This window comes from Poecilia formosa, unplaced genomic scaffold (assembly GCF_000485575.1).
Source record: "Poecilia formosa unplaced genomic scaffold, Poecilia_formosa-5.1.2 Scaffold42, whole genome shotgun sequence".
NCBI lineage: Eukaryota > Metazoa > Chordata > Actinopteri > Cyprinodontiformes > Poeciliidae > Poecilia > Poecilia formosa.
The window spans coordinates 1,163,535-1,185,687 of NW_006799981.1; the positions used below are offsets into that span (position 1 = coordinate 1,163,535).

A 22,153-nucleotide genomic window follows, 5' to 3' on the forward strand; every position below is an offset into this window, starting at 1 on the left:
TTCATATTTATATTTTCTCAATGAAATTAAAATGGCCCTCATATGTGTTTGTACCTGAAAATTTTAACAGATGATATCAAGACAACAGAAAAATAAATGGAGGTGGACACCTCAGGTCTTGTTCCATGTATTTTTAGTTGACATATAAATGATGTTACCTGCACATGTTCATGTATTTACTGATTTCTGTCTCACTTAAAATACAGTTGAACCTCTTGTTCAAAAGAAACATCTGCAACGATTAAGCTACAAGAGATGAAATGTAATTGAGAGATTTGGATCTTGGTTAGGAAGCCTATTGAATCATATCACTGTCAACAAATTTTGACATTTTCATTAAATTTTCAAATTTCAAACTATTTTAAATGTTTTTTTATGACAAGTTCCTCAGTTGTTCCATGAACCTTTGGTCTGCCTTACTGGTTCAGCAACACACGGAATATCAAGTGAGAATTGTAAGATGGCGTTATGTACAAACGGTCTGGGACAACAGGTGGACTTGTAAAATTAAAACTTTTACTGCCTCCATTTGGATTGAATCTGAAACAGTTTCTTAAAAAGGACCAAATATTAAGTCATGAAAAGTCACAAGCATCTCTTATTGAATTTCATGGCAATTTAATACCAACTTGCTTTGCATTAATCCTGATGAATGTTCTGTTTTTACTGTTTATATTTGCATTTTAAACCTTGTATAAATTTTGCTGCGTTTTATGTAACCAAAAGCCCAACTAGGGACATGAACTGCAAATTAGCTCATGCTATAAATATTCAAGTGTGATATAACCCCTACTTCACATTTGCCTCTCCAGAAATAAACCGGTAAAGTAAAAAAAAAAAAAAACTGTATGAATAACTGCATTATTGTTTTTATGTACATTTGAGAAGCAAGAAAAATACATTTAATTGTTCTACACCTTAGTGTACCCCAATTATTAAGAAAGAAAAATGACATTTTCTTAAAAATTAATCTATGAAGCATTTGTATATCGAAGAAATTAGAAAACCAAAGTGGTTCTAGCAGCTTTGACCAGTACCAAAGCTCAGGAAGTAAACACCCATTGCTTTTCTTGGACTCATCTCATCATGGAAAAACAACCGCCCTTCCTCCGCCAGCGTTAACCCCTCAGGTGGAGAAAAGGAACTGAAGAGAGTGCGTAGAATAAAGATTAAGAATCTGCAGGATTTATGCACCGCTTTTAAATACAGTAAATGTCTTGCCTGCTTTATTTTTCCACAATAGCTTCCTCCTTAATTGCATCCTTTTACTCAAAGTCTTTTCCCCCTTTCCTTTAGCCATTTCTTCTCCTCTTCCATACCTAAATTCAAGCTTCTCTTTTTGCTCCCTTTTTTGTTTCTCTCTTCCTTCCAGTGTTCTGTGCTTCACCCACTGAAAGAAAGGGGGAGAGCTCCCTTTCTTATGATGCTTAAGAGACAGAGAACGAGGCCTTAAAATAAAATAGATGCACTGAAAAATAAGAGTTGGGACAAAGGAAGCCAGAGAGAAAGGAGGGGGAGACACAGGGAGTGAGAGAGCAGGAGGAGAATATAAAGGAGGAGGGTCAAGAAAGAGAAAGGGATGGAGAAGAGAGGCAGCGAGAGCGAGGTGATAGAAGGTCACCCGCTTTCTGCCAGGTTCCTGGGTTCCCATCCTCTTACTACAAAAGGGCCCGGCAGGCCTGAATTAGAGGAGGGGGGTCAAGAGAGGGGAGGCGCCCATTCACAAAAAGCCATGTTTCCCCCTTTACTTGAGGCCTTCACACCCCCGCCTCCAGCCCCATGGCAGCAGCTTGAGTCTGCCATTATCCCCTCTTCAGCCATCTGACACTCCAGCACAAGCCAATTATCAAGGCCTCTGCTTTTGCACAGCTTCCCTCATACTGATGTGCATATACACACAAAGGGCCTAAAACAGTGCATACCACGAGGAGCTGGCTGCAGATCTGCAGTGCATGCAAAAGCATTTCCTTCTGAAAACTATGAAATATAATTTATCTGCTTGCTGAATCTGGATCATAAAGCGAGAAAAGAGAACTTGGAAAGCACACAGAGGCTATTATAAACATATCAGTAATTACACTGGAGTCAGTATATCACATAGTTGTTTTACCCAAATGGAAGCCGTTTTAAATTTAGTTTTAAAATGTGAATTTTGCTTTAAAATGCCATGTCTTTTAAAATACAGCACTGTTTCATGCCACAAGAACCTCAATAAGGGACTTTTTGTTTCTGCTCTTCTCTGTGTGCATTAGGCCTGGGATATAGTAAGCAAAGCTTGTATGCATGAAAGGTCTCAGTGTCCCCCCCTTCTGTTTCACAACTGAATTACATGTAAAAAAAAATGCAAAAGATCAAATGAACAAGAGCACAGCTGATACAGAATATAATTACAGAATAAATAAGCATTTTCTTTTACAAACACATTTAGCGACTTTTAAATGCTGAGTCGGACAGTATTACAACAGCTGGATAACAATTACTGTGACTGCACAGATTCCACACTATAAAGTGTTTTACACACGTTTTTCACCCTCTTTACCCAAAAGCTTGATATTACTTGCCTCAAGATGTTACCTTATTAGTAAACGCATCTCTCAGAGTCAGAGCACTCCTAACCTGTCATGTGAAAATGGAAAAGACTATGGCACTACTGAAAATCCACCTAATCTGAAAGGAGGGAAAGAAGTGGATCAGACACAGAAACAGTCAATGGTAACTATGAAGCAGCTGCAGAGATCCACAGCTCAGGTGAAGAATCTGTCACTGGAATAAATATTAGACACACATTTCACAAATCTGACCCCTGTGGAAGAGTGGCAAGAAAAAAACGTTTTAATTTCCTTAAGCCATTAACTTGACTCAACAAACATAAAGAAGGCCCTTCTCTGATCAGATGAGACCAACGTTCCAGTCAAATGGGTGGAAAAAGCTAATGCTGCATATCCTGTGCATATTTAGTCATGGGGCTGAATAGTAAAAAATCACACCACACTTTTCAGTTTTGTATATACAAAGAACTGCAAATCTAGAATTATTTTCCCTTTTTGCCACTTTTTGTTGGTCTATCACATGAAGTACAATCAAATTGGTGGTAATGTCAAAAAGTTCAAGGTGGTATGAATACTTTAGCAAGTCACTCTTCTTATGCATCCACTAGACTGGGAATGTGACACTGTGGCTGACTGTCAGAAGGGACAATCAGCCACTGTCACAGCCATTGATCTTCTCTCAGCAGATCAATGGGTGTGAGAAGCCATTGATCTGAGAAGCAGATCAATGGCTTCTCCAAAGATGGAGGATTTTATTAAACTGATGGATTATCAGTGTTAAACCCCTAAAATAAAGAAAATTAGTGACAGAGAAAAAGGAAGAACAACCTCTGCAATGTACAGATGAAGTACTAATGTACAGTACACTAATGGGCTAACAGAGAATGAGTGTGTGCGCATGGGCTTCCTCCAGAACATACTTAATTAGACTTTAATTAGTAGAAAGTGCTTTGGAGAACATGTAAATTCTGTGCAGCAGGTTGTAGACACAGTCTGTACGCCAAGCAGACTCGAGTGTCCAGAGCAGATCAAAAGCTCAGACTCTCGTGTCTGTAAACAAGGGGGAGGATTTCAGTCCCGCTGGCTCCCTCCTCCACACAGAGCTGTCTGTGTTACTCTTAGACTCAGGCTCTTAAAATAATAAGTGATGGGAGACTGTGAGCTTAGGATGACCAGGGAGTTCCCTCTATTCAGGCAGCAGCAAATATTTTGACCTCTGCTGTGCTGATTTAGTGCAAGATTACATTTGTACCTACACCCAGACACCCACAGCTCGCACTGCAACACCTGAAAATGACGCACACATACCTATGTCTTCGACCTCTGAGGATAAATATTTAAAAAAGTCTTTCTCACATTATTGAATTACATCTTACAGGAAATGCAGGATGTGTGTGCCTATAGGGTGTGATTGCATTCTTATATTTCAGCTTGGAGGAGAGACCTGTCGTCAGCTGAACCACAAGCAGAGCACTGCCGCAACCAATCAACTCTGAAGAAAGGGTCTTTTTTTTTTTTTTTTTGTTTTACCTAAAGCATAACAGAGCCTATGATGTGGGAAACAGTTCAACAGATCAAATACAGAAAGAAAAAAATTCAGTTGAGATGCAGTGGAGAGATCAACAAAAGGAGTTAATCGTCTACAACGGCCGGTGTTTAGTTTCTCCTCCGGAGGCAAAGATCTCTCTGTTGCCCAGGAATTACTAACCTGAGAGCAGAGTAGGACCCTAAAGACAGCGATGTAAAGTCTGGGTGGTAGTAGAGGTAGACAGAAGACACACATGTAGGCAAGATGTCAATCACTCCCACGGCTACGATGCGTCCATCCAGCCAGTACTGTTGGTGGAAGGAGCCGTATCCCATCTCCGGTCCATCTGGAGAATGTTCTGCCTGGAGAAATAATAATAACAAAAACAGGAACAAAGGAAAGGAATAAATTAATGGAAATAATTAGAGTCATTGACCTGATAGAAAATGAACCTCCGTCGGTTCTTGCTGAAGAAAAGCATCCACATAACATAAAAATGCCACCATGTTTCAAAAGTGGCTTGTTTAGGAATGTGCAAATAGTAACGATAACTGTCAAGTTACAAATAATTCATTCTGAGCTGTGAATCTCTGCAGCTCCTCCCAAGTTACCATGGTTGCTTCTCTGGTTGATGCTCTCTTTGCTCATATTTGTAGGTCTGCAGCTGAGCCATAATCTTCCCATTGAGATATTGAAGGCTTAGGATATTGACAACCTAACCCTACTTTGAATTTTCCACAACTTGACCTGACCTGCCTGGTGTGGTCTTTATGATGCCATTCACAAGCTGCATGTGTACTGAGATTGTCTATGTTCACTATATTAAAACCACCAAAACACACTGAATTCTGTGGTTATAATGCAGCAAAATCTAAAAAACAAAGCTCCAGTGTAAATCTTAAATGGATATTCACACATCTGTATAATGGTGTATTATAACTGCTGTATTTCTCGGCCAAGTCTTGTGCATTATGAGTGGGTGTGTACAGTAGCCTCCCATTTAGCCTGCTAATGGTTCCCAAATGTGGAGTGAAAGCTGGAGCAAGGAGGGGTTGCGGCTGGGTGACGTGAAGGACTGACCACAGAAACTCTCCAGGAGAGGACTTTTTAATAAAAGAACCTGCGTGAGCAAAACCCATTCCACCAAGCGGTTGTGGCGTGCTGCCAAGCTTTCTACTATATATCTGCGTTCGCTCATTCCATGTGGCACCGAAGAATGTGGGTGTAGGTGTGCACCCGTGAGCTCGAGTCTATCCTATTAACAAAACGCTTACGTTTTTCACAGACACACTGTTTCTCATAAGAATCTGCATGCTGGGTTTTTCAATCAAACTACTTTTGCGCTTTTATCCCTGCAGCTTAAGACCAGAGGCTTGGGGTTAGGGTTAAAAGTCATGTTAAGTTGGAGTATTTATGTATGTGTGTGTGTGCGCGCGTCTTTCTTCGGTGCACTAGTAACAGGATCCTGCTCCTGAGCCAACATTCATCTGGACGCAGTTAAGCGGCAGACACTGCCAGTTATCACAACACAGAGAGAGCTGGCTGAGTAATCCGGGGATCCGCTGGGGCCGCATTCTGAGCAAATTAAACCTGACCAAACAGAAACAAGGCACACAGCCTGAAATACACACTCCCAGCAGGGCTGATGGTTTTCTTAGATGTAGCCGGTCACTCAAAATCAGACACGGGTCTGATCACCTTTATAACACCATTCACACCAGAGTCAGACACAACTATCTGTTTATAGAGCAGCTTGTTATTTCCATCTACCAGTTACTGCAAAAACACTGGAGTCTTTGTCAGAGGCCCCACTCGGTCATTTACAAGCTCTAAGTAATGGAAAATAACACAAACGGTTTTGTTTTACCCCACCTGGAGTACACACGCCTGTCGGAGCCTGAATGTTATGAATACTCATGCACCGTCCACTTCAGATCTCGTCTGACTGACCTGCGTGCCACCTCAGACGACAGCTTAATGGTCATGTCCTTGCCACTGTGACAACAATCTCAACATTCCCTTGAACACTTCAAACCACCTGCCACCTTTCCCAGTAGCCCCAAATCGCTCACATATGGCTGAAACACAAGGACATGTGGGCAGCATGCAGAGCTGAGAGCGAAGAGGTGGGTGAACACCATGATGGTTTCAACCTTTTGATTGTTTCTGAAGTAACGTTTAGTGAACAAAACTAATTTAAAAAACTTTGATAGTGATAGCACTTAATTCAGCTCTGTGCAGTTACAATGCTTAGTATCGACTTCATCTTTATTTACAATCAGCCTGGCCATCGCCTTCCTATGAAATTTCACTCAATTCTCAAATACACAAAAAGCTGTATGTTTAAATTCAATGGAGTATGTCAAAGCATACAGCTTTAACATAAACCAATAAGACGGAAATTTTACTTTTAGATATTTGAATTTTTATGTTCCAGAAAGTAGGGTCATAACTTGCAAATGTTTCCATATTTAATTTTCTTTTCTTTTTTTCATACAGGGTAGGATGTATGTTTTTCAAAGATCTTGTGGAGCTAATTTCTTACTTCAAATACAGTCAATTATTTTATTTCTCAATGGGGTTTCAGGCCAGGCCCCACAAAAGTTCCACAAAAACACAGAGGATCTCACAGAACAAACCACTGAGAATGTGATGAATCATCTACCAACCATAGTACTAAGTGCTCAGACAGACAAATTAAGAAAAAGCTTAAGAAAGGGAGCACATAATGCAGAAGTTTGAGTTCAGTCCAGCTTATAAAATTCAAGCCACCTCCAGCTTCGCAAAACTCAGCATGACTACTCCTCATTATATCTGAGAGTTGCCACTGTTCCTCTCATGGCACTAATGTAAATGTGCTGCGAAAAGAGAGGAAGGAAAGATCCAGGTGCGGTTAACTACTCTACCTGGATTTTACCATGAATCCTCTGCAATTCAGAATAAATGAAACACAGCAACAAATAAACACAGGTCAGGCAGCTGCAGCTGCATTTATAGCTGTGCAGTTTTTGCAAACACTTTTAGAGATGCAGGTTTACATGCGAGCTGAACCACACGGTTTGGAGGTCCATGTGGCGAGCGTCTGTGTGTATGTGTGTGTGCTCTAATAGCTCTCAGATTAGAGACAGATGGAGAACAACACGCAGAGCAGTGCAGATTTTTATGCATGATAATTCAACACTTGGAGAGAAACAGGAGGAGACGGAGAAGGAGATCGTCGAAAGTAATAAAACCAAGTTGTGCAAGAGGAGGCGAAATGAAAAGGAGATGGCCGTTTGGAGGGGAGGAGACAGTCCAGGCAGAAAAATGTGTTGGGCAGCATGCCACCGCGTGAACACGTATGTGTATGTGTGCTGAGCTGTGTAATTCAGAGTGCCTGGTCGCCAGCTTTGACGAGGTGATAAAAGCTTGTTTCCTATAAACACTAATGATGTTCATTAGTGAAGACCTGAGGGGCCACACGGGACAAAACGGAGTGACTGTGTTTGTGTCCGTCTGTTTGAATGTGCTTCTGGACGTCAAACCCATTAAAATGGCTCAAATAAGTACCCGTCTTGGGGTCTAATTGTTGATGTAATTGTCCTGGCCCAACAGGGCCACTGGTGTTTCTGAATGACGAAGCTCACCGGGTCTGTGGTGTGTTCATACCCCGCAGTGAAAACACAGAAGGTTAAAACTAAGTGCCTTTTAGTTATTTTCCTTTATTTTAATAACCTAAATAGCTACCTTTAAAAATGAGTAAGTCTTTAATCATACATTCACCTTAGAATCAGGCATGGGATCTTTTCGGTGCGTAAATATTGAGCTTCTTGGTCACAATTACAAGCATATTTGAAAGAACTGAGGTGAGACTTTCAAATGTAGAAACCAAATGTAGGGTGTGGTTACTCTGCAACTTGCTAAATGATATTGATATAAGTACGTGAGTTGGGTGTGTATATTTGAGGGTGTGTTTATACTTTTTCCCTTTGGATTAGAGAAAATTCATCATAAACTCAAAGTTTTAGATTCAGTTCGAATTTTTTAAAGTCCTTAAAGTTGTCTGTGGTATATTAATTCCACAGACACAGGGAGAAGAACCATTCAAATGTGTCTTCAAAAGCCCTAAATTAATATTATATTCTTGCCAACTACAGTAGACTGCTAGTATTTCCAACTATAACATATTTGGCTAAAACCCTCATATACTTGAGACCCACACATAAGAATACTAATAACAGCCTATTTTAATAGTTCAAACAACAAATATACCTTAAAATGCATTAAGATAGACAGTGGAAAATGCCTTGGCACTACAGCAGAAGCTAACATTCATGGACTTCCTTATCTCCGCTCTTGGGGATACCGACAATCAGGAGAAACACAAAAAATGAATGGCTTAGGTGCTTTACAAACACAAGCCACACGTGTGTGAAGTGTCATTGCATTTTGGCAAGGTATTTCAGCTCCTCAAGCTCCATTTTCTTTCAAATACTTTAAACATGCTCTATGAAAAAAATCTGCAAATAGGCTAAGTTCAGGAAGTAAATTGGAGCTACATTTCACAGAATCTACTCTGGGGTCCTCAAATTGAGTGCAGTAGTACTTGTGCAATCTGGAGACCACATTTCTCAGTTTCCCCCAAATATGCAAAAGAATCCCCCTTCTTGAATATCTTAACCCCACTCAATCCAGCTGAAGGCTCATCAGGAGAGAGCAAGCAAAGGGCACATATGTGGTAGAGCAGGAAAACTGGTGAACAGTTGTTTTCATTAGGATATTTCTGTTTTTTAATTGAGATTTGTAAGGCCATAAAAAGCCCGTAATCTTGGAGCAAATCCTTCCAGATAACACATATGGACAAACACAAACATTTTGAAAAAGGTTTTGTTTAACTGTCAACAAGTTAAAGAAAATACATACCTCAAGTGGTGAATCACAAAGAAATCTCCGGAACTGTGGAGGGAACGGAGAGAGAAGATAGAAACTGTTAGTTATCTGGGTCACCAACTCTTTTCAATAGGCACAAATGAAAACCATACACATCTCCTTTGCCTTCTTATATTGTTTATCTGTTTCCATTTTCTCCTGGCTTAGCCGTCACAGAGCCTTTCTGCACAGGCATAAAAGAAGCCTTTATTTACACAAATGAAAACATTTACCCTTTCAGCCAAGGCTTGCAGTCTAGGAGAGGACACAATGACAGCTAAAATAAGCAGTGCTGCCAACGTCAGAAGTCCATCTCTCAATGTACGTTAAAATGCACAGCAGATATCAATTACAGTGGGGGTCTCTGCGTTTGGAAATAAGCATCTCTGGTCTATTATCTATAATATTTCCTGTGCTTCTTTTTAGCTGGGGAATTGAGAGTGGTGTGTTTACAGTAGTGTTGGCCTTTGGGCAGGAAAACAAACTCTGCCTCCTTCAAGATTATCCGTTCCAAAACTAGAAATATAGCAGTGATGGACAGTTTTCACTTTTATACCGTCACACTCCATTTCACAAACACATGCGTGACTTTTATTTGCTTATTTCATAATCTAAAGTTTGATGTGTGTGGAGCAGGTCTCACAAAAACAACTAGAAAAATATAAAAACACATGGACTCAGAGGCTGCAGATAAGAGTTTTAAAACAGGAGACATAATTTATGCTGGGTTTCATATTGTCCAAAGCTGTTTCACACACTAAGAGGTTACATAATGACTAAGTTTATTTACTGCCAAAGCCCCTACTCTTCCAAAAGAGAGAGCATTCCTCCATTTGTCAGCCACAGTTGTTGGGAGCACCAATGACATTAAACAAACTGTATTACTTACTGCTAAGAGCTTATGCTATTGTCACAGTTTTCCATCATTTCACATTGGTCCATACATGAAGGAATGAAGCACATTCTGTGCAAATTTAAATACTGCTACTTCCTATACATGCAGTAATTTGAAAAATTTAGTGTGCAACTCTGTTGACCGAGTGTCTTTTTGTGCCGTTGCTCGCTTGTTTCTTTATCCACAATTAATAGCCCTCAATCATCTTGGGCTGCAACTTCAATGTTCTATACATGAATGAATCCAAGAAGTCAAACAGTCATTAGCTAAACTAATCACAGGTTTAAGTCTCCTGCTGTCCCAGATACCGCAAGAATACTGTAAGCCAACGGTTTTTGTTTTTTGTTTTTTTTTTGTTTTGTTTTTTTTATAGCTGGAATATTTCCAAAACTACAACAATACACTTTGACTATTCCAAACTCCACAGGCATAAACTACAAACCGCAACAAACTAAATCCTTTCACCTTCAAAGTAAGTTTTAAAAGCCATTTAAAGTGTGAGAAGCAAAGGTGAAACTAAAAATGCTACACAGTGCCTTAACACACAACTTTAATGTGTACCACATTAAAAAGACATGAACAAATGAAAGAGACTGCTTAAATATAAGACAAATATGATTACAACCTGAGTTTACTGCACATTAGTTTACCAAATATGTTACCCATGAAAAGTCATTGGCATATTTGTCACATTATTAAACAGTGGAATTAACTGGTGCTTTAATAATGTGCCTACAAATCTAATAAGAGCAGTACTCATAGAAAAAATGCTCCAAACAACTATTTTTTGACTTGTGGAAACTAATTCTATTGAGTCAGCTTTGCTGATGTGCAGAAGAGCTCATCAAGATGCCAGTAAAGTGCAATTTTCCTCTCCTGGCTCTGCCAGTCAAATTACTAACTGTAAAACTTCCAATGTGCAGTATAGCTGAAAGGCACAAATAAAACATTTGTTAAAACTGGGGGGAAAACAGCTGGTTTACCAACAGAAAAACAGCTGCAGTTATTAGATGACATCATTTATTGGGGCCTTGCAAAATTACTGGCTGTTGTATGTGTGTGAGTGAGACAGAAATACCAAAAATTTACTTGTGGTTGAATACTGTCCCGTTTAGTAAGCCACAACCTAAATGTTAACTATGCATTTAAAATTTTTAATGCATCCAAATGGATATGTGGAATGTGCCTCAGCTCTGAACACTTTTTCTCAGTCTCTCCTCCTCCTCCTTACACCACCTGCAAGGTTAACCCAGATATGCAAATCCACACTGTCACAGCCACTGCAAGACATGAAGTTTATGCAAAGGCAAAGTCAACTGGCATGGAGGAAGAAAAGAAGGATTTCTGCATAACTTCAATAGCACCAACTTTTTTTTCTCTGATCAGATACAAAGTCAAGCCATGAAGCTGCAGATGGAACATCCTCATGTGCATCCACACATGGAGTCCATCTCTTCCTCCTCAACTCTCCCTTTCTTACAGTAAACACCCATCTGTGTACAATTAAGGCTCGCAAGCAGCCATTGCAAGCACACACAGTTGTGTTCTTGCACACATCCAGTACATTTAAACAAACACATCTGCTTCAGCCTAATTGCTACTTCAACCTCTCTCATCAGTGTGATCTTTGCACAGTCAAACTGCTGCACTTATAAGTGACAATATGCCTGTACGAGTTATGTGCAGGCATAGGTAGAACAACTAGTTATGCTTGTACAATCTGTTAATATTTTGTTCTCTTTGGTTACAGCTTTGCTTAACGTATATACAAATAAGTTACAGAGACTTGTAATAATCATGCAAAGCTCAGAGAGTGGTAAAAACAAACCAGTGTAGAGTTACAGTGGAAACTTGGTTGCTGAGTTCTGCTGAATGCTCTTACTGTGCACCAAGATGCTGCAAATAGTTTTTTTTTTTTTCCATTTGTTATTTTACTAATTTTTCCAAATCCTCCCCAGACATTATTTCAGGAGTTTTTGTTTACATCAAATGCAGATGTAGCAGGATTTGTTTTTCTGACAATGATTCCCACATGTGCAGGTACTGAGAGTCACGACTCACTGAAACAGTTAAGACCATTAAGCAACTTACTGTTTGATTTAATGTGTGCGTGCATGCCTATCTGAATAATTGCTGGTATGTGCTTCAATTCTGTCAGGAAACTAAAATTAGATGAAGAGGAAATTTTTTTGGCTATTTTCAAGTCATGCTTTGCCAGGAAATGCATACATCCTTATACAAACAAAGCACTTCCCCCTGTTAGGACCTTATAATCTCTAAAGATCGAAAACTTTTGGGTAGGGTTAACTTCACTCAGCACGAACACAGTTTTTTTTATTGTCGACTGGCTCAGAACCATATTAATTGTAACCAAAGACATTGGACAAAATGAGATCAATGCAACAATAAATACTAAGCAAGCAAGAAGAGGGCTGAGCGGTTATCAAAAGGCAGTGTGGAAAATATAAAGATTTGTTTTATGCCAACTTTTCCAGACTCCAATTACCAGAATTCTCTGTCTATTTTAACAAGACTGAAAATGCAACTCTATGGCAGATAGATTTGGATTATTTACCCACTTTTTTACTCGTGAATAAAACAAACAAAAAAAAAAACGGGAAAAAATGCCAACAATTTCCAAAACGCAAAAAAAACCCGAAGAACCCCCAAGGAAAAAAAAAAAAAAAAAAAAACAAAAGAAACAAAGAAAAAACTTAAGACTTTGATGAGTCCAAAAATAATATCTGCAGATTTTGTAAAATATTGTAAAAAACAAAACAATCGCTTTTAGTGGCAACCACAACGGATCAAACTGTACAAATTAATAACAGAGCTCGCAGAGGAAAACAGCAGGTTTGCATGTTAATCCAGCATTTTATTCTTACAGTCTGTTTTGTTTTAGTTTGTCTTATTTGTTACATTCCAGTTTTACAGCAGGACGACTTGCAAACACGAATCTGAAGCTCTGCCTTTGCCGTTTCTGCAGTGACCTTAGGAAAGCAGCATTAGATTTGTATTAACATGCAAAACACATCCCATAGAACAACAAAACACATGCATGCACTTGCAGCAGCATTTGTTGCTTCTATTTAAAACTTATTTCATAATCAAAAAACACAGACTCATAAAAATATTCTAACAGCAACATTTGAAATTTCTAAAAATGGCTTTGAGATAGTTTTACTTTCTTCACCTCCACAGAGTAATTAGAAGTCCACACATCAATTATTGGTTTATTCAATATTTTCACCAATATTATCTTATATTATTGATATAGTAGAATGCAAACACTTCAAAACAATTATGTCCAACTTGACTGAGTAGCTTTAAATGCTGCATTTGCAAATCAACCAGTTACTGGTACTGCATTAAAAAAAAGTTTTCAAAGACTTAAAATGATAGAATACTGAAACAAAATACTGGGAATGTCCAAGAACTAAAAAATGCTAAGCAAAGTACCACCACAAAACTCCATCCTTGGTTTATACTGAAATACAACCTTCCTAACAGGGCCAATCTCTGTCATAAATTTATTTCACTAACCTAGTTCGGACCTGGTTCCTGCAGATGAAAGAACTGCAGGAATATTCTTGGAAAAATATTCCTGCAGTGCAAACACACCTTAAAACCTCTACACGTCCCACTGAAAGTGGGTCAATATTACGTAAACAGAATGAATGAATAGTCCCCTATAAAAGCTACACCTCAGGCTTATAAATGAATAGGTTTTCTTTAAAGCGAAATTAACCCAACCATAATTCACCACATACTTTATAAACCTCTATATGCAGAACATATTCAACATGGAAAACCAATTTTAAAAAAATCTGTGCAAAAAACCTCCAGGGAGCAGAGTCACTTATGCAGTTCCACACCTTTATGTTACATATATATCAAGCTGCAGCTATTCACACATGCTACCTTTTAATAGAGTTAGTGCTATGGCACCAGACAGGAATCTGACACGGTCTGCCCAGTCTGACAGCCTTCATTATTTATTAATTACCTTACTTTTACAAGTTGTAGAATTTTGTATATTTACCGCAGCCTGTTGGCAAAAGGGTGGAGAAGGTTGTTTTTCCACCCTAGAGGGATAAAAGGCCCACTTAGGTTGGATGGGATTTCTGCATCTTGGACAAGCTTTTAGAATAATTTTACACAGAAATAAATTATATTGCAACTTACACACCAAATAAGTCACAATATGGTTTTCTGTGTCTTAATTATATCTAAGCTTTAGAAATATATTGACTGAAGCTTGAACTGTTTATTAAGTGTCAGCCACATTTATTGTCCCTGATAAATATTTGTAGAAGTCTCAACAAAAATTTAGATTTTACTTAGTAGCGTCATAACACACACACACACACACACACACACACACACACACACACACACACAAAATACAAAAGTACAACTTTGGATTTGGGTACATTTTTGCAGTGGGGAAAAATGTCAAATGTTAGGAAATTATTATTTTTAACAACATTATATGTTACAATTATTAGTTCCACTTAAAACACCTTCAAATTAAATGAAATTGAAACAGTGTTCTAATTTAAACTTAGAAGTTTTTTCAGTAACTCATATCAGCATAAACTATTAATAAATAATCAATGTCTTGTAAAGAGAGTAGGAAGGTAAAGACAGCAAAAAAATATTTATATTAAAAAAAATCTATGGTGTTCAGAGAAACCATTAGTCTATATTTACATGTCAACTGGTTGTTTGAGAGTGATGCTGAAAACGCCATCACTCTCCTACCATCACAAACATAGAAGTGTAGATTGATAAACCTTACCAAGACAAAAACTGGAAAAAAAAAAACATCCCAAGAAGATCAGGCGTACAAAGGCAGCAAAGGATGATTATGTGGAACTCTACCAAACCTCATGCCAGATCAACCTAGAGGTTATTCACCAGACACTCCTATACCAAACATAGGGATTTTTTAAATCCCATTTTAATGATAAATTGCCTGAGGTTAAAGTACGTTTCAAGATTAAGAGATTAATAAATTCATTGATTTGTAAACATTTTTTTGGTGTGATATCTGCAAGAAAGTGCTGAAGGTAAAGTCTCTAACCTTCTTATTACCATCTTGTCAGCAAAGACTGAACTTCTCATGGCTAATATAATTCTGTCCATAGTTGGCCCTAATTAAAGTGCCTGTTTATACCAACAATCTACAATGAAATACAAGTGAAAATAAAAATGAAGCAGCAGGATACTGTTAGAAGCATCCACAGTAACCTCCAATTAGGTGAGGGATATTATACATGCAGTACCTCACTCTCTCTACATTCACTTGGATCATCACCATGAATGGCCATCTGGTAGCGGGCGTACAGCGCCGCCGATTGTTGATACGACGCAGAGAACTGGGGGTCCTCAAAGTTCACCGGCACTAGCCTCACCTTCAAGCACAAGGCGCGGAGGAGACAAGGTGGAGGGGTTTGGGGTTTATGAGGATTGACAATAAATTTGAAGACGATGAACAATTAGGAAAGACGTTACAAAACAAACAAACAAACAAGGATGAAGGGATGCACAGTTAGCAAACAAGCGCTTTGGTATCTTTAGATAGGCAACAGTGTCTTAGTGATTGAGCAAGGTGGTTATGCAGTTAGACGCATTTTAGTTAGCAAGTTTTGCACAAGGCAAACTTCTACCGAAGCTTGAAATCAAATTCTAAGAGACTGATGAGAAACTTGAGGATGAGGCTAGTGCACTACTCAGTTTTTCACTCAAATCGCTCGGAGAAACCCGTGACGCATACGGTGTCGATGGTCCAGGAGAGCAAAAATTTTTGGAGAGATCACAGCAGACAGACTGAAACATCCTCTTCTTTAATACCAGAGACCCCCATAATGACCATCAAAAAACACCAGGGTAAGTGTAGATGCACTCGCAAAGAAATTAAAACCTGATTGTAGTTTGGATACAAAGGACTATTGAATAAAGGCACAAAGTTTAAGAGTTTTTAAGTTACTACCCTCATACAGAAACACATTTAGACAAACACCACTCTCAACAATGATTGTTTTTTTTTGTTTTTTTTGTTAAAATATTATTTAATTTATTGAGTAAAAACTGTATCCAAACCAACCTGGTTGTGTGCCAACAACTTCCCTGCTAAACATTAACTGCTTGTGCCACCCCCTGGTTTGTAATAACTAGCAATTTGTTGTTTACGTGGCAGTAGAGGAATTTTGGCCCATTCTCATTTACAGTGTTTAATTTCAGCCCCTGTTAAGGTTGTTTGAGCAGGAACAGCCTGTTAAAGGGCATGCTGCCGCATCTCCATCAGATTTAACTTTAAGTAGGTCACTCCAAATCCTTTCAACCTTTGGTCTAGTTGGTGCACTTTGGATCACTGTCAAGCTGCATAACCTAAAACCAATTCATGGATTCATCAGTTACTGCAATTCAACCAGGTCCTGAAGAACCTGAAGCGCCTGCACCTTTGAACTCTCCAATGGACAACATTTTTGGTCTCTTTATTGTTGTTGAATCATGAATGCTGATTTTAATGGAGGCAGGTGAAGCCTGCAGAGCTTAATATGTTGTTCTAAGTTTATATGTGACCTCCTGCATGTGGTGCTAATATGTTGTCAGAGTAATTTTGAGAAGTCCTAATATACACATTGTTTAATGTTCCACTGTTTTCTGGAGTCTCGTCTTCTTAATTGCTTTGTAATCCTTTCCACATATCAAAAAATGTCTCATCAGTTCTTGAATTTCCTTAAACTTTATATTGTTTATTTATTTCTCGATTCTTTTCATTTTATTTTTATTTAAACTTTATTTAACCAGGAAAGTCCCTTTGAGGTTAAAAACCTCTTTTTCCAGAAGAGTCCTGGCAAATCTGCGGGGCGGGCAGTGGGTGTGGTAAATGAATTTGAGCTCAGCTTTTGTGGGTAACTGAATTTGTGAAACAACCAGGGGATTTATTATACTTTTACATAGGGCAAGGTTGGCTTGGATAGCTCTTTTTTCTATTAGCAAAATCCACATTTAAAACAGTTTTTTGTGTTCAGGTTATTATTCCCCTAAAAACTTGTCTTTCCTCTCACAAATTTTTTTTTATTTTTCAGTTAGAATTTCTAGAAAAGGTTTTTTATTTTTTTTATTTTGTTGATTTCACCTTTTCAAATTTAAATTAATTAATTGTACTAAACTTACTTTACATTTTAATAATTTGACAGATCTGAACTTCTAATATGTTAATACCAAAAGATAAATCTAGAAAGGAGCTTCAGATGTATCGCTGAAACTGCCAAACCCTCCCTGCCCCTCCATCTCTGGGTAGATGAGGGTTGACCTATGCCCACCACCCGCTGACCTGGCTCTCGGAGGGTTTGTCAGGAGGATCCTTGTGAATGGCCATCTGGTAGAGTTTGTACACCTGGTAGGAGGCGTCGAAAGAGGCTTTGAACTGCGGGCTAGGGGGATTGGAGCGCACTAGCCTCACCTTCAAAAAGAATATCAGCAGACAAGGGTTAACATCCACACAGAAAAATAAAGAGTGATGGAAAAAAAAACATGAGAGGTTATTAAAAAGCAATAAAGGACAATTAAAAATAAAAAAAAGCAGGGAAAGTTTGAGTGAACAGTTACAAGTAGCAGACTTGGCACATCTTTCATAGCTAATTCAACAGTTATAATGTCGAATTAAAGCATTTCACATTCAAAATAGAAAATTGCAATGTAGTCGCTTTTTGTACAGTCATTGTAAAAAGAAAGCAACCCCCTCCTCTTTAAATTCCAGAGCATAATACATTTTTTATGCTGTAACATGAAGGGTTTTTTGCTGTGCATTTCTGACAAAATCTGACTTCTATGCCAAAACATATCTTGATATTATCAATAGTTTCCCTGAAGAACAGCTCACTGAAGTGTTGTTCCATCATTAGTGTGTTAACTCTCTGTTTTCCAACAACTCATTGATTAATCAGCTTTTGATGTAGTTCTATACATTTCCTCATTTTTAAGTTGCTTTGGTTAAAAGCAACTGCCAAACAAATAATCATAAACATTTCCATTTAACTGTGGGCAGATAGAACTTGGAGAAAAAGTAGAATGTTTACATGGCATTAAACACCAATACAGTCTCTCTATAACTCAGTTACATGATCAACCCAATGAATGTGGTTTGCCTAATTGTACTACATACATCCAGAACTGATGAAGGGGGAGGGCTTTCTTTTCAACCAGACTGTACATGACAGAAAATCATAAATAGAAAAAAAAAAGCATGAGCTCAACTCAGTGACTTCACCATGTTGTTCAGTTTTGACTGAAATCAAAATGTGTTTGTATGAAACTGACAACGGCATGCGACTAACTGCTTACTAATAAGTTGACGAACATCAAGTGAATTTATGCTGTATCTAATGTTATATTTCTAAATTCAAAACTAAAACGATTAAGGAAAGGCAGTTACTTTAACAATAAGAATGAATTGTCTGATCATGTTTCGCTGTAAATGTATTAAAGTATGGTAAACAAATATGTGAAAAGCTACTTATATAGCCTCTTTCAAAATAGAGGTTTACAGTGTCCTAAAAAAATAACAATCAACATCAAAATAACTACCATGAGTCAAATAAAAATTTTTAAAAGGTGCATTTTACAATGTTTTTATGTTAAAGAGGCTCAATTGAGGCTATTAAAGTTATGATGCCAAAACATATCAACTCAACCCAATAATAGAGACATAATAATCTTATTTTGTTCATAGACCCATAGTCATAAAATGGAAGTTAATCCAGTAAAACTTTCAAACTAATGTTCTTTAAATAACTGGTTGAGATGAGCAATTTGGTTTAAAACGAGCATTTTATAGGGAACTCCAAATAATACACCACATTTTCAATTATATTTGTTTCCACAAGAAGCACTTTCAAATCAGAATGGATAATCATTTTAAAATCTGGTCCCAGTATAATAGATCCTAAAGTGGAGCATGCTTTGGGGTAGGAGCGCTCTGCAACAGAAAGCACAATCTTATAAGTCTCAAACAGATAAAATACATGAACATAATGTTCTGTTTTAAAGCTTCAGTGGGATAAGACCCTAATGCAGGACTTATAACCTCCATAAAAGAAGTTGCCAAACAATGAGTAATATTTTTTAACAGTCTATGATATGCTAACATCCACAGCCTATTTTTTTGTTTAATCAAAATTATTGGAGAGCTAAGAATTAGACTAAATAGAAAAGAAAAAGAAAATCAGGACAAGGTTTTTGGAAAGAGACGTGTCTGAGTGTTGCTTTCTCAACTTGTGGCTCCCCTTTTTAATTAAGCGCCTCTTTGTTTGGAAGCTTTTGTTGGCCAGAGAGATGTTGCCATATGAATATCTGAGAAGAACAGGATCCAAAACTGAACTTGAGGTTTGTTTGGCTTGGATAGAATACCGACTTTCTCATGTGAACACTTGCCATCTTCACCTTGTAGCCAAACCAAAACACCGAGTCTACTGGACATAGAAGCCATATAATTAACTACATCCTTGACTCACATAATCCTAAACATTTATTATTATCATTCAAAATTGACTTTACTGACAGGGAGAGGCTTTATTTTACAGTATCATTTATGCTAAAGTGAAACTGACGTTTTGTGTACATATTGCAGAAAAAGCCCAGCTATGAATGATCAAAGAGAGATTTATCAAAAGTGATTAAACTCCAAAGATAGTGGCGGCTCTGATGATAATGCTGTGGAATGTTCCACAGTTTCCTTCAGAAGCTAAAACATCTCTGATGTTGCTATACTGACCCCTAGTGGTGGAAAATAAAACCGCACCGACTTTTAAGACCTGAAAACAACAGATAGGCTGATTGTAAATCTATATATTAGTCCTCCAGATGCTTTCAGTTTGTTATGGACTTAAAACCAAACGCATAAATAAAAGCAATGATATCAACTTCCTATTCTTTCTCAAGATTTATTTTTCAAACAGTGTCCTCCACATTCCTTGTTACTATTAGACTTAAAAGCCTCAAGTCAAATTCACATTATTTCACAGTAGAACAATCGCTGCCAAAAAAAACTTTGATAAATTTTCTGGAGACTTTTTTTATTTTGCCTTCCTTGTCATCACTCCTTGAAAAAGGAAAATTTAAACATTAATACAAATAACTCTTCAAGGTCAAAGTTAGTTGAAAAGCACTAAAATGAGTCACAGATCCAGAAAAATCAGTTAAATTGATTAAAAGCGTATTTAATTTTAAAGAAAGAAATCTAATATTGCTTCACTACATCTGATTTATACTGCAGTATTGACCATGTAAAAGCCTCCCTAACGCCTTTAATTAACCTTCATTTGAGAAGCCTAACCTTGCACATTCATTTAGTGAAATTACATGATTAATGCAGGCTAACAGATGAATCCAATATAGATGCATTGATTGGGAAATGGTCTCACTGCCTGCTTCGCTGCAGCATCTGGCTCTAAATCTGCTTCAGACCAAAACTGACGTTATGCTACCAACCTCGGTCAGAAGCCATTGCCAGCCATCATTCTACATCAACATGCTTCCTCCTGAAAGTTTATTTCCATGTCTTTGCTTCATGGTTCTGCTAAATACTGTGGTTTCAATGTCATCTAAAGTTTCATCGGTCTCTGTGGTGTGCCTGTCGTTTTGTTGAATTCGATCTAGGAAGATCTGCTTTTTCCACTCAGCTATTGCTTCCGCGCAAATAAACACACGGTGAAGTCACTGTGGTCGAGGAAGAGGCTTTAACCAAAGAATGTCATTTCTTTACGCAAAATAAAGCCAAGTTACAAAAACAGGCCGCTTTAAAAACTCTGCTCACCTCAAGGCGATCAGAGGAGCTGTCCTCTAAAGACTCGTTGATGAACTCCTCCAGTGTTTTGGGTTGGTTAGTATGGGCAGGCTTTGGTGGCAAGACTCCAGCACCATGTTGTCTTTTCTGGTCTTTCTGAAGACGACGCTCCTTTCTTAAATCTTTGGCCTTTCTGCTGGGCGGACGGCTAGGATCTGCTCCCAACCCTGTGCCAGAAGAGGAAGAATGACTGTCAAAACAAAACTGGAGTATGAGACTAGAACTGGAATTAGTCTGATGAGCAGATTCAGGTGATTGTGGGAAAGGATTTGCTTCATACAGATTTCTTCTATTTCTGAATTACTTTCAGTGTCAGGCAAAAATTTCATGGATATCTGCAGAACAGAGTTTTCAAAAGAGGATTTCACTTAATGTAAAAAGCTAAGACCTAATTTCTTCTAGACCTGTAAAATCTAGAAACCACTTAAACAGAACCTGACAACATGAAGCATGCTAAAATATTTCCAAAAGTAACAAATCATCAAGAACAAATGCAAAACAAACTCATTGACATTTATCACTCTAAAAAGTGACACAAAAGCATTTCTAAAGAAGTGGGTGACTTTCAGCTTGACCGATTCTGACTGGTAACTGAGTGGAAACACACACACAAAAGAAAAAAATCTAGATTTTCCAGTCATAGCTGCCATCCACAGCAGCACTCTTCCATGTTGAAGTTGCCACCAAGTGAAGCAGAGTCAAAGTTGCCTATTTTCTGTGTCAGTGAGGTGTGGCGGCTACTTAATAGGAAACAGCATGTTGACTGTTAATTTAGGCTTCCATTATTTAACGAAGTGAGAGTTCAGCAACTGCTCTTTTTAAGCATGTTGAGCTTTCAACCTCTGTTCATGGAACATCTTGAACATCTTGGATTTGGAAATGTTGGCAAGCTTTAAGGAAATCTCAGTGTTAAGACAAGAGTTACGACCTGTAGCGAATACTCAGTGAGGCTGCTGTTTCAAGTTACAATAGCTAAACAAGCTAACTACTAGCAAGGTGCTAAAAAACAGTTTAAAATCTCAAGTCGGTCAACATTTTCTTTTTAGATAAAATTGTAGTAAAGCTCTGCTCTACAGGAACTCGTTATAATTTTAAAGAGAAAAACTATAACTACGCTGCATTCTCCTAGTACTCTCCAATTTTTGCATTTGCTGTCATTTAAATGTTTTACTTTTTTCCCTCTGTTCATAGAAGCTGCATTTAGTTTGTTGTTCTATTTAGCTACACGTTTGAAAACTGGCTAAAAACTAATTTCTTTAGCTGTATTTCTCTTTTACTTCTTACTTTTTCTCTAACAGAAAGTAATCTTGGATCTGTGATTCCGTTTCCTTTTTGTTCGTCTGCTCTGTCTGAAGGAGGGATTGCTGCAAGTCAGTGACTCAATGCAATATCCCAAGTTTCCATAGACAGAAAACATT

At 38.0% G+C, this 22,153-nt stretch overlaps 1 protein-coding gene across 4 annotated transcripts in view; it reads right to left on the reverse strand.

Annotated features, from left to right (window-relative positions):
• The window catches only part of ate1 (arginyltransferase 1), a 54,469-nt gene that overhangs the window by 22,884 nt on the left and 9,432 nt on the right, over positions 1-22,153 (reverse strand). For 2 of the 4 annotated variants that reach the window (XM_016671206.1, XM_016671207.1), the window contains exons 6-10: positions 20,706-20,902; positions 17,226-17,354; positions 15,169-15,297; positions 8,980-9,012; positions 4,258-4,439 (exon numbers count right to left, since the gene is read on the reverse strand). In XM_016671206.1, coding sequence (XP_016526692.1) covers positions 4,258-4,439; positions 8,980-9,012; positions 15,169-15,297; positions 17,226-17,354; positions 20,706-20,902 — 670 coding nt within the window. The remainder of the gene's footprint in view (positions 1-4,257; positions 4,440-8,979; positions 9,013-15,168; positions 15,298-17,225; positions 17,355-20,705; positions 20,903-22,153) is intronic. The other 2 variants (XM_007551448.2, XM_007551447.2) reach the window with 2 other exon arrangements.